The 13,126-nt window shown below is 46.4% G+C and overlaps 2 protein-coding genes across 8 annotated transcripts in view; one reads left to right on the top strand and one right to left on the bottom strand.

The window, feature by feature from the left end:
• Positions 1 to 13,126, top strand: part of DCAF12 (DDB1 and CUL4 associated factor 12) — a 124,906-nt gene that overhangs the window by 15,045 nt on the left and 96,735 nt on the right. For both annotated transcript variants that reach the window (XR_009215068.1, XM_032163991.2), the window contains exons 3-4: positions 6,355 to 6,561; positions 7,433 to 7,493. Coding sequence is in view for 1 of the 2 variants with exons in the window: in XM_032163991.2 (XP_032019882.1) it covers positions 6,355 to 6,561; positions 7,433 to 7,493 (268 nt within the window). In the remaining variant the exon portion in view is untranslated. The remainder of the gene's footprint in view (positions 1 to 6,354; positions 6,562 to 7,432; positions 7,494 to 13,126) is intronic.
• Positions 1 to 13,126, bottom strand: part of EFCAB13 (EF-hand calcium binding domain 13) — an 83,885-nt gene that overhangs the window by 11,760 nt on the left and 58,999 nt on the right. For 5 of the 6 annotated variants that reach the window (XM_058444745.1, XM_058444740.1, XM_058444743.1 and 2 more), the window contains 2 exons: positions 7,742 to 7,859; positions 4,316 to 4,601 (listed from right to left, as the gene is read on the bottom strand). Coding sequence is in view for 1 of the 6 variants with exons in the window: in XM_058444740.1 (XP_058300723.1) it covers positions 7,840 to 7,859 (20 nt within the window). In the remaining 5 variants the exon portion in view is untranslated. Of the gene's footprint in view, positions 1 to 4,315; positions 4,602 to 7,741; positions 7,860 to 13,126 lie in introns of those variants that run through there. The other variant, XM_058444735.1, reaches the window with a different exon arrangement.

The following is a 13,126-nucleotide window of genomic DNA, read 5'->3' as shown; positions in this document are numbered from 1 at the left end:
CACCTGAGATGAGGAGTTTGAGACCAGCCTGGCCAACATGGTGAAACCCCATCTCTACTAAAAATACAAAAATTAGCCGGGCGTGGTGGTAGGCACCTGTAATCCCAGGTACTCGGCGAGGCTGAGGCAGGAGAATTGCTTGTACCCAAGAGGCAGAGGTTGTGGTGAGCCAAGATCATGCCATTGCACTCCAGCCTGGGCAACAAGAATGAGACTCTATCTCAAAAAATATTTTAATCAGCTGTTTGGGGATCCCTGGTCTAAAAGCTACATGTTATGGTTGCATTGTCTCACACAACACAAATATGTGAGTGGGCAATTAATTTTGTTTCAGGAAATAATTTGAGGATTATCTGGTTAGGGATCATTTGTTTATTGTTAGTTTGTTTGTTTGTTTATTTTTTGAGACAGAGTTTCGCTCTTATTGCCCAGGTTGGAGTGCAATGGCGTGATCTCAGCTCACCTCAACCTCTGCCTCCCGGGTTCAAGCAATTCACCTGCCTCAGCCTCCCAAGTAGCTGGGATTACAGGCATGGGCCACCACGCCTGGCTAATTTTGTATTTTTAGTAGAGATGAGGTTTCTCCATGTTGGTCAGGCTGGTTTCGAACTCCCAACCTCAGATGATCCGCCTGCCTCGGCCTCCCAAAGTACTGGGATTACAGGCGTGAGCCACCGCACCCGGCCAATATTTTTTATTTTTTGTTTTTGAGACGGATTCTCACTCTGTCACCCAGGCTGGAGTGCAGTGGTGTGATCTCGGCTCATTGCAACCTCCACCTCCTGGGTCCAAGCAATTCTCCTGCCTCAGCCTCCCAAGTAGCTGAGATTACAGACTCAGGCCACCACACCTCGCTGATTTTTGTATTTTTAGTAGAGACAGGGTTTCGTCATGTTGGCCAGGCTGGTCTTGAAGTCCTGACCCCAGGTGATCCACCTGCCTTGGCCTCCCAAAATGCTGGGATTACAGGCGTGAACCACCACGCTGAGCCTGGGATCATTTGTTTAAAAGGGTAAGAAACCCACTCACATTTATTGGAAAGACTAGTTCACAAACCCCAAGAACAGAAAGTATTACTGGATCTCAGAGAGGAGTGGAAACAGGAATTGAAAAGCCACTAGGAACCAAGGATGTCCATGTTTCCTGTCTTTTTTTTTTTTTTTTTTTTTTTTTTTGAGATGGCGTCTCACAGTGTCACCCAGGCTGGAGTGCAATGGCATGACCTCTGCTCACTGCAACCTCCGCCTCCTGAGGTTAAGCAATTCTCCTGTCTCAGCCTCCCGAGTAGCTGGGATTACAGGCGCCCGCCACCACGTCCAGCTAATTTTTTTTTTTTGTATTTTTAGTAGAGATGGGGTTTTACCATGTTTGCAAGGCTAGTCTTGAACTCCTGACCTGAAGTGATCCACCCGCCTCGGCCTCCCTAAGTGCTGGGATTACAGGCATAAGCCACTGCGCCTGGCCCATGCTTCATGTCTTAAGTTTTCTTTTCTCAGAGGACTGGCTTTGGTAAAAAGTGGCCACCTAGGCAGTTTGGTGTAGTGCCACCAGCCAGTTACACATTCCCTAAAGAATCTGAATGGCCTAGTCCAATCTAGCCTTTGGACTGATTCTCCTGAAACTCCCTCTAGACTGTGCTGTGATCGGGGGGTCTAGGCTTATATCAAATAAAACAGCTACAGAGCCTCACCCTCAGGGGGATGTGGGGGCTTACTACAGTAGTTGGGCAGGCCCTCTGAAAGATGACTGTTGTAAATGCTTAAGTAGTTGCTGGGGCAGGATTGTAGAATCAAATAAGATAAATTATCTGCGCTTACAATTGGGAGAGAGTTAATAGCTTTATGAGGAAGACAAATAAGTAAATATTTTAAATCAGTGCGATATGGTCTAAGTGTTGTGGGTAGAGGGATATCTTGGGATCCTACAAGAGAGGCACTTAATCAGCCTGGACATTGTGAGAGTAGTCCAAGAGGACATGTCTGAACTGAATGATGAAAGATAAGTACATGTTGGCCAGGTAAAAGAGTAGGAGAGGCTGGGTGCGGTGGCTCATGCCCGTAATGCCAGCACTTTGGGAGGCTGAGGCAGGTGGATCACAAGGTCAGGAGTTCCAGACCAGCCTGGCCAACATGGTGAAACCCCATCTTTAGTAAAAATACAAAAATTAGCTGGGCGTGGTGGTGCACACCTGTAGTCCCAGCTGCTCGGAGGGCTGAGGCAGGAGAATTGCTTGAACCCAGGAGGCAGAGGTTGCAGTGAGCCGAGATCATGCCACTGCACTCCAGCCTGGGCGACAGAGCAAGACTTGGTCTCAAAAAAAAAAAAAAAACAAAACAAAAGAATAGGAGAATCATTTCTGGCATTGTGAACAGCATGAGCATAAAACAAAATAATTATATTTCATTGAAGAATTTTTCATATATATATATATATATTTTTTTTTTTTTTTTTTTTTTTTGAGAAGGAGTCTTGCTCTTTCACCCAGGCTGGAGTGCAGTGGCGCGATCTCGGCTCACTGCAGGCTCCGCCCCCCCGGGGTTCACGCCATTCTCCTGCCTCAGCCTCCTGCGTAGCTGGGACTACAGGCGCCCGCCACCTCGCCCGGGTAATTTTTTGTATTTTTAGTAGGGGTTTCACCGTGTTAGCCAGGATGGTCTCGATTTCCTGACCACGTGATCCACCCGCCTCGGCCTCCCAAAGTGCTGGGATTACAGGCGTGAGCTACTGTGCCCGGCCTCATGTATGATATTTATAAGCAATTATTTCTAGAGTTTGAAGTCCATGGCAAGACGTGAAGATAGTAGGGGCTGGACTGAGGAGACTCTTGGTTTTGTTTTGTTTTGTCGAGGCAGGGTCTTGCTCTGTCACCCAGGTGGGAGTGCAGTGGCACCATCACGGCTCACTGCAGCCTTGACCTCCTGGGCTCAAGTAGAGACAGGGTCTCACTGTGCTGCCTGAGCTGGTCATAAATTCCTGGGCTGAAGTAATCCTTCTTCCTCGGCCTTCCAAAGTCTGGCCCCGAGGAGAGTCTTAATGCCATGCTAAGTATCTCAGATTTAGGTGACGGGGAGTCATTGGATGTTTTTTAGTTGGGGACTGGCATGGGAAGATTTCCATTTTTAGGGAGATGACTCTGCTTATAATAGAATAATTCTGATAGCAGTGTTGCCTGAAGGCACAAAGACTAACTGTGGTTGTCCAAGGAGAAGTGATGAGTGAGGAAGCAGAGGAAGGAGCCAGCTGTAAGAATATTTAGGAGGTAGGTTAGGCAGGACTAGAATGATGGAAATGAGGGAGAAGGAGTAATCTAGGACAAAATCCACACTTGAGTGACAGGGTAGATAGTGGTGGTGTTAGGAAAGTGAGCAATTTGAGGAGCAAGGTTATTTGTTTTGGGCATATTCAGTTTCAGATGCTTGTGGGATGCATCAGCAATGATGCCAGTTAGGCAGGGAGTCTGCTGCTCTCAGGTAGTTGCCAGTTTGGGAGTGGTTTGTCTCCTCCTTCCCCCTGCTCCCACTCAGTTTCTGTCTGACACTCTTCTAGCTACTCCTCTCTCTCTCTGTCTCTAATAAATATATATAATATATATATTTAAATATATAAAGTACATATTTTATATATATATAATTATATGTAATTTAAATATTTATATATGTATCCAGTGTAATACCCCCACCCAAGGTGTTGGACATGGTGGTAGAGCCCTACAATGTCACCGTCTCAGTCCACCAGCTCACAGAAAACACAGACGAGACCTTTTGCATTGATAAGGAAGCTCTCTAAGACATCTGCTTCCGAACCCTAAAGCTGCCCACACCCACCTACAGTGTCCTGAGCCACCTGGTGTCTGCACTGTGAGTGGGGTCACCACCTGCCTGAGCTTCCAGGGCCAGCTCAATGGCCATGAACATGGTCCTATTCCCCCACTTCTTCATGTCTGGACTCATCCAGACCATCCAGGACAGCCAGCAGTACTGAGCCCCGATGGTGCCCTAGCCCACCCAGCGGATATTTGATGCCAAGAATATGATGGCTGCCTGGGACCCCCCTCTGTGGCTGTTGCTTCGCAGCTGCCACGTTCAGGGGCTGTACGTGCATGGAGGAGGTGGATAAGTAAATGCTTAATCTCCAAAACAAGGACAGCAGCTACTTTGTTCATTGAATCCCCCACAAGGTAAAAACAGCTGTTGGTAACATCCCACCCAGGGGGCTAAAGATGGCTGCCACTGTCATTGGCAACAGCACAGCCATCTAGGAGCTGTTCAGGTGCATCTCGGAACAGTTCACAGCCATATTCTGGCACAAAGCCTTCCTGCACCAGTACATGGGAAGTGGCATGGATGAGAGGGAGTTCACTGAGGCTGTGAGCAGCATGAATGTGTCCGAGTACAGCATACCACAGCCAAGGAGGAGAGACAGTTTGAGGAGTGGGCCTATGAGGAGGTGGCCTAGAGCCTTCTGTTACTGGGTAAAGGGAAGAAGTGATGTGAACTTTTTATTCACCCACAGTCTGTTCTGTGATAGCCATGTCTGTGTGTGCAGTTGTTCTTCATGTCTTGACATCACAGCTCTAAAGACACTCCAATGAAACCATTTTCCTAGTGAAAAAAAAACCATATATATATATAAGCATATACATAAAATACTTATATTTGTTTGAGACAGGGTCTTGCTGTTTTGCCCAGGCTGGACTCAGTGATCCTTATGCCTCAGCCTCCTGAGTAGCTAAGTAGTCGGGACTATAGGCACTGCAACCTTGTCCACCTCATTCATATATATATATGTGTGTGTATATATATATATATGTGTGTGTATATATATGTGTGTGTATATATATGTGTGTGTGTATATATATATATATATATTTTTTTTTTTGCTGGGCGCAGTGGCTCACGCTTGTAATCCCAGCACTTTGGGAGGCCGAGGCGGGCGGATCACGAGGTCAGGAGATCGAGACCACGGTGAAACCCCGTCTCTACTAAAAATACAAAAAAATTAGCCGGGCGTGGTGGCAGGCGCCTGTAGTCCCAGCTACTTGGAGAGGCTGAGGCTGGAGAATGGCATGAACCCGGGAGGCGGAGCTTGCAGTGAGCCAAGATTGCGCCACTGCACTCCAGCCTGGGCAACAGAGTGAGACCAAGTCTCACATGTTGCCCAGGCTGGAGTGCAGTGGCTCAATCCCGGCTCACTGCAACCTCCGCCTCCTTGATTCAAGCGATTCTTCTGCCTCAACCTCCCGAGTAGCTGAGATTACAGGTGTGTGCCACCATGCCCAGCTAATTTTGTAAATTTAGTAGAGTTTTCACCATGTTAGCCAGGCTGATCTCGAACTCTCAAGCTCTGGTGATCCGCCCGCCTCAGCCTCCTAAAGTGCTGGCATTACAGGTGTGAGCCACCGTGCCCGGCCCTTTTTATATTTTAAACTTAAGACTCACCTAGTTTCTCCTTTCATATATCTTCTGTGTAAGCAGCAGGTTTATTTATGTAAAGGTTTGACATGTTTGGCTTCAACATGAGAATTGCTGACAGGATTTCAGCCTCTTAGGCTATAAGGTGTATCTATTAGGGCAGATATTATTTCTCTCATTCATAGCTGTGTTTATAACACTTAGAACAGTACTGGCAAATAAGTGAGTGTCTGAAGGAATGAACTGTTGAATCACTGAAGAGTTTGACTCTTCTAAGGGCCGTCCTTTCGCTAAGACTGATTTTTCCATAAAGCATTTCTCTAAGTTGAATCTTGGAGGGTAAAGAGGTGGAAGAGAGCCTTTCAGGCAGAGGTAGCAGCAAGAGCAAAGGCAGGGAGGAATAGAACTGAATGGGATGTGTGTGTATAGAGAACAGCCATGAGATATTAATAATACTTCCTTGTCGTATGTCTCTGGTCATTCCAGAAAACTTAGTAATATTAATAGGTATATTAGTAGCCATGATGTGTTCTGGGAATTGTGTTTCGTTTAAAAGTTTCTGTGCATGGTGTGGTTAAGTGAGGATTCAATGTATAAAATATGACCAAACTGACAGAAAACTGTGTTGGTCTTGCTCTTTGTTTCCATGGCCTAATACAAGGCCTCTTGGAAATCTTCTCTGAATCCCAGGCAGAACTTACTACTTCCTAATCTGTGTTCATGTAGCATATTATTCCTATCTCTAATATTGTGTTATATTGACTTATTTCATGTTTCATGTCATTAGTAGTCCTGACCATGCCTTTAATAATTCCTAGGATCTAACATGTAGTAGTTGTTAATTAAATGTTGACGAACAGTTGAACAAAAGGATGTTTATACCCTGTATTGGCCACGTTAAATCAGAACTATGTTCAGCTTCTGTATCCATTTTTTCTTGTAGCTATTTGTAGTAGATGTCCAGACAAGCCAGATCACCAAGATCCCCATTCTGAAAGACCGGGAGCCTGGAGGTGTGACCCAGCAGGGCTGTGGTATCCATGCCATCGAGCTGAATCCTTCTAGAACACTGCTAGCCACTGGAGGAGACAACCCCAACAGTCTTGCCATCTATCGACTACCTACACTGGATCCTGTGTGTGTAGGAGATGTAAGTTTTCCCAGTAGTTGTAGTTAAGCCTTGTTTTCAAATGGGTCTCAGTGGTTAACATGGACCCTCCTCTCAGCAGCCCAGAGTGGGGACTGGACTCCCCACAGGGCACAGTATATGTTTGATAAAGGGGCAAGCAGCACACCTCAGGGGCCAACAGTATTGGGTTGCTGTTTGAATCCATAGTGTCCACATACTTCCCACTGCCTATAGTCAGAGAATAGCAGTTTACTAAATCATCCATTCATTCATCAGGCATTTATTGAGTCTTCTATGGCTAGGCGTTGTTTGAGACATGGTTTGAGACATAGCAGTGAACAGAACAGATAAAGCCCCTGTCCTCTGGAAGCCTACATTCTAGTGGAGGGTGACATATAGACCAAAATATAAACTATATAAACTAATATTTACCAGTAATATGTCAGAGTGTGATAAATGCCATGGAGAAGAATAAAGGCAGCATAAAGGGACTGAGAGTAAGGTGGAGGATGCTGTATCAGAAGATAAAGTTTCATTGATAGGATGATACTTGAGCAGGGAGACTTAAAGGAAATGAGGTACAAGCCATGTAGATGTCTAGATGTCTGGAGGAAGAGAGTTCCAGATAGAAGATGGGACCCAGAGGTAGAAGGCAAGAGCTATGTGTCCACTACCCACAGTAGTGCCAATTTCATTCCAGCTTTGAGCTCCTCAAGATAGAAGGTAAAGATTGATCATTCTCTATGGGTTGAGACCACCAGAGATCAGAGTTGTAATTTCTACAAAAATATTTTCAGTCTGACTTGTATGCTTCTTTAGAGAGTTTATTACAATCCTTATTTTACTAATTTCTTATTTTCTTCCCTGTACCTGTTACTCCCTGCTCTCCAAGGATGGACACAAGGACTGGATCTTTTCCATCGCATGGATCAGCGACACTATGGCAGTGTCTGGTAAAGTTGCCCTTTTATAGGGAGCTTTTGATGTGGCAGGGATTGGGGGCTAGAGATTGAAAAGAGATAGTAGTGTGATAGGAAACAGCCTAGCTGGGCGCAGTGACTCACGCCTATAATCCCAGCACTTTGGGAGGCTGAGGTGGGTGGATCACTTGAGCCCAAGAATTCAATACCAGCCTGGGCAACGTATGAGACCCCAACTCTACAATTTTTTTTTTTAATTAGTTGAGTGTGGTACTGCATACCTGTTGTCCCAGATACTCAGAAGGTTGAGGCAGGAGGATTGCTTGAGCCCAGGAGAACCAGGCTGCATCAAGCGGTGATCGTGCCACTGCACTCCAGCCTACATGACAGAGGGTGACCCTGTAGAATAATAATTTTTTATTTAGTGTAAAAGTGATGCACATTTATTGTAAGAAATTTTTAAAATATAGGCCAGGTGTGGTGGCTCACACCTGTAATCCCAGCACTTTGGGAGGCCGAGGTGGGTGGATTACGAGGTCAGGAGTTCAAGACCAGGCTGGCCAGCATGGTGAAACCCTGTCTCTACTAAAAGTACAAAAAAATTAGCTGAGTGTGGTCCTGGGCGCTTGTAGTCCCAGCTACTCAGGAGACTGAGGCAGGAGAATTGCTTGAACCCAGCAGGCAGAGGTTGCAGTGAGCTGAGATCGCGCCACTGCACTCCAGCCTGAGCGACAGCGTGAGACTCCATCTCAAAAAAAAAAATGGGCTGGGCGCGGTGGCTCACGCTTGTAATCCCAGCACTTTGGGAGGCCGAGGCGGGCGAATCATGAGGTCAGGAGATCGAGACCACGGTGAAACCCTGTCTCTACTAAAAATATAAAAAATTAGCCGGGCGTGGTGGCGGGCGCCTGTAGTCCCAGCTACTCGGAGAGGCTGAGGCAGGAGAATGGTGTGAACCCGGGAGGCGGAGCTTGCAGTGAGCCGAGATTGCGCCACTGAACTCCAGCCTGGGCGACAGAGCAAGACTCTGTCTCAAAAAAAAAAAAAAAAAAAAATGGATAGATAGATAGATAGATAAAAAAGGAAGTAAGGACCACCCACAAGATCTCTATCCAGAGATAACCACTTTTTTTTGTGGGTTGTTTTGTTTTCTTTTTGAGACAGTGTCTCATTTTGTCACCCAGGCTTGAGTACAGTGGCACGATCCTAGCTCAATGCATCCTTGAGCTCTTGGGCTCAAGTGATCCTTCTGCCTCAGGCTCCCAGGTAGCTGGGACTGTAGGCACACACCATCACACCCAGCTAATAATAACCACTGTTGACATTTTAAAATATAACTTGCTAGTTTTTTTTTTAGTACCTTTTTTCTTTTCCTTTAGACACAGGGTCTTGCTCTATCGCCCAGGCTGGAGTGCAGTGGCACCATCATGGCTCACTGCAGCCTTGAACTCCTGGGCCCAAGCTATCCTCCTGCCTCAGCCTCCCAAAGTGCTTAGATTATACAGGCATGAGCCACTGCACCCAGCCTTAGTATGATTTTTTTTTTTTTTTGAGACAGTCTCACTCTGTCTTCCAGGCTGGAGTGCAGTAGCACGACCTCGGCTCACCACAACCTCCACTTCCCAGGTTCAAGCGATTCCCCTGCTTCAGCCTCCCGAGTAGCTGGGATTACAGGCGCCCACCACCATGCCAGGCTAATTTTTCTATTTTAGTAGAGATGGGGTTTCACCATATTGTCCAGGCTGGTCTCAAACTCCTGACCTCAGTGATTCGCCTGCCTCGGCCTCCCAAAATGCTGGGATTACAGGCGTGAGCCTCCATGCCTGGCCCATATCTTTTAGTTGGTTAATATGAGATCATTTAGAAGATGTATATATAGAATTCTTTGTGAAATTCTTTCTTTTTTTTGGAGATGGAGTCTTGCTGTATTGCCCAGGCTAAAGTGCAATGGTGCAATCTTGGCTCACTGCAACCTCTGCCTCCTGGGTTCAAGCACTTCTCCCTGCCTTAAGCCTCCTGAGTAGCTGGGATTACAGGTGCCCACCGCCACGCCTGGCTAATTTTTGTATTTTTTAGTAGAGATTTGGTTTTGCCATGTTGGCCAGGCTGGTCTTGAATGCCTGACCTCAGTTGATCGCCTGCCTCGGCCTCCTAAAATGCTAGGATTACAGGCATGAGCCACTGCACCCGGCCTCATTTTATTACACTTTAAAATTTTCATAATAAAACTTTGATGGGGTAAGTGAGATCACACTGTACACAAAGTAATCTTCTGAAACACAGTTATCTAATTTTCTCACTCCGATGCTCAAATCTTTGAGAGACTTTCTAGTATCTGTAAGATGAAAAACCAATTTCATAGCACAGCATACAAGGCCCATGCCCATCTTTCCAACTTTCTCTCTCATAGCTTCCATGCTTGCACCCCGTAATCCAGCATAACAAACCATGTCTAGTTCTCCAGATGTGCCTTTGTCTCTGTGGCCTTTCCTAATTTCACATAATTAACATTCTACTTTGAATTGATGTGTCTGTCATTTTAGATGTTTTTTTCTTTTTTTTTTTTTAATTTTTGAGACAGATTCTCACTCTGTCGCCCAGGCTGGAGTGCATCTTGGCTCACTGCAACCTCTGCCTCCCAGGTTCAAACACTTCTCTTGCCTCGGCCTCCCAAGTAGCTGGGACTACAGGTGCGTGCCACTGTGCCTGGCTAATTTTTGTATTCTTAGGAGAGACAGGGTTTCACCATGTTGGCCAGGCTGGTCTCAAACTCCTGACTTCAAGTGATCTGCCTGCGTCGGCCTCCCAAAGTGCTGCAATTTCAGGCGTGAGCTACTGCGCCCCGCCTAGATGTTTTTTTCTATGAGGTGTTCAGGAGATTAGCAGTGTGGGAAGGGCACCTTCTTGGTCTCAAAGGAGAACTGGCAAATAACTTTACTGGAAAAAGAATTTTAAAACACATTTTCATTGTTGTTGTTGTTGTTGTTGTTGTTGTTGTTGAGACAGGGTCTCACTCTGTTACCTAGGCTGGAGTGCAGTGTGTGACTATTGCTCACTGCAACCTCGAACTCCCAGGATTAAGAGATCCCCTCAAGTAGGTGGGACTACAGGCACACATCACCACACCCAGTTAATTATTTCTATTTTTTATAGAGACTGGGTCTCGCTTTGTTGTCTGGGCTGCTGTTGAACTCCTAGGCTCAAGCGATCCTCCCACTTCAGCCTCTCGAAGTGCTGGTATTACAGGCATGAGCCACTATGCCCAGCCTAAAACACAATTTCTTGATACTCCATTTTATGGATATAATATAACCCTATTGTTGAACATACTGAGTGTTCTGAATAAACATCTTTGTATATGGGTATTGTGATAGTGGATTGTTTCTGAATGGGAATATAAACTTTTATTTTTGTTTGTTTCTCTTTTTTTTTGAGACGGAGTCCTCCTCTGTCGCCCAGCTGGAGTGCAGTGGCCATGTCTTAGCTCACTGCAACTTCCGCCTCCCAGATTCAAGCGATTTTTCTGCCTCAGCCTTCTGAGTAGCTGGGACTACAGGCGCGTGCCACCACGCCTGGCTGGTTTGTCTTTTTAGTAGAGATGGCTTACAACATGTTCGCTGGGGTGGTCTCGAACTCCTGACCTCATGATCCACCCGCCTCGGCCTCCTAAAGTGCCGAGATTACAGGCATGAGCCACTGCACCCAGCTGTTGTTTCTCTTTTTTTTTTTTGGAGTTAAGATCTCGCTCTTGTGACCTAGGATGGAGTACAGTGGCATGATCATGACTCACTGCAGCCTTGACCTCCCAGTCTCAAACAGTCCTCCTGTCTCAGCACCCAACCCCTGTCCCTGAGTAGCTGGGACTACAAGCATGTGCCACCATGCCTGGCTAGTTTTTTGTATTTTTTTGTACTGATGGTGTTTCGACATTTGCCCAGGCTGGTCTCGACCTCCTGGCCTCAAGCGATCTGCCTGCCTAAGCTTCCCAAAGTGTTGGGATTACAGTCGTGAGCCACTGCACCCAGCCAGGAATATAAAATTTCCTTGCTGCAGGTTGCTCAGTTGTACTCTAGAAAGATACCATTTTAGCTTGCCACCAACAGTATGTTCAGGGCTCAATTCACAGAAAAGTGTTCTTGTTTTTTGTTGTTGTTGTTTGTTTGTTTGTTTTGAGATGGAGTCTCTGTCATCCAGGCTGGAGTGCAGTGGTGTGATCTCGGCTCACTGCAACCTCCGTCTCCTGGGTTCAAGCAATTCTCCTGCCTCAGCCTCCTGAGTAACGGATTACAGGCACACGCCCGACTAATTTTTGTATTTTTAGTAGAGACAGGGTTTCACCATGTTGGTCAGGCTGGTCTCAAACTCCTGACCTCGTTATCTGCCTGCCTCAGCCTCCCAAAGTTCTGGGGTTACAGACGTGAGCCACCCTGTCTGGCCTGGGTTTTTAAGTGCTTTATTATTGTTTGCTAAGAAAACTGATTTATCTTTTTAAGCATTCATTTTATGTAAAACAGTCATTCTTTTGTTTTGTTTTTTTTTGGAGGCAGGGTCTTACTCTGTTGCCTAGATTGGTGGTGTGATCCCAGCTCACTGCACCCTTGACCTCTCCAGGCTCCAGTGACCCTCCCACATCAGCCTCCCGGGTAGCTGGTATTACAGGTTTGTGCCACCATGCCTGGCTAATTTTGTATTTTTTGTAGAGACAGGGTTTTGCCATGTTACCCAGCCTCCCAGAGTGCTGGGATTAAAGGCATATACCACTGTACCCAGCCTAGAATAGTCGTCATTATTATCTTTTTTTTTTTTTTTGAGACAGGGTCTCACTCTGTCACCCAGGTTGGAGTCTGTGGCACAATCTGAGCTCACTGCAACTTCTACTTCCCAGGCTCAAGCTATCCTCCCAGTTCAGCCTCCTGAGTAGCTGGGACCACAGGCGTGCACCACCACGCCTAGCTAATTTTTTGTATTTTTGGTAGAGATGGGGTTTTGCCATGTTGCTCAGGCTGGTCTCAAACTCTTGAGCTCCGGCGGTCCACCTGCCTCAGCCTCCCAAGTTGCTGGGATTACAGGTGTGAGCAGTAATTCTTAATAAAGAACAGTCTAGAACAGTCATTCTTAATAAAAGGATTGTGGGCCGGGTGCAGTGGCTCACGCCGGTAATCCTTGCACTTTGGGAGGCTGAGGAGGGCGGATCATCTGAGGTCAGGAGTTCAAGACCAGCCTGACCAATATGGAGAAACCCCATCTCTACTAAAAATACAAAATTAGCCGGGTGTGGTGGCACATGCCTGTAATCCCAGCTACTCGGAAGGCTGAGGTAGGGGAATCACTGGAACCCAGTAGGCAGAGGTTGCGGTGAGCCAAGATCGTGCCATTGCACTCCAGCCTGGGCAACAAGAATGAAACTCTGTCCCCCAACCAAAATAAATAAATAAATAAATAATAAAGGAATTGTGGCTGGGCACAGTGGCTCACACTTGTAGTCCCAGTATTTTGAGAGACTGAAGCAGGAGTTTGAGGTCAGGAGTCCAAGACCAGCCTGGGTAACATAGTGAGACCCCATTTCTACAAAAAAATAAAAATAAAAAATTACCTGGGCATGAGGATACATGCCTGTAGACCCAGCTATTTGGGACGCTGGGGCAGGAGAATTGCTGAAGCCCAGG

The sequence above is a fragment of the Hylobates moloch genome, unplaced genomic scaffold (assembly GCF_009828535.3).
Source record: "Hylobates moloch isolate HMO894 unplaced genomic scaffold, HMol_V3 SCAFFOLD_10, whole genome shotgun sequence".
In the NCBI taxonomy this organism is placed as follows: Eukaryota; Metazoa; Chordata; class Mammalia; order Primates; family Hylobatidae; genus Hylobates; species Hylobates moloch.
This window is presented reverse-complemented; position numbering and strand designations above follow the sequence as displayed.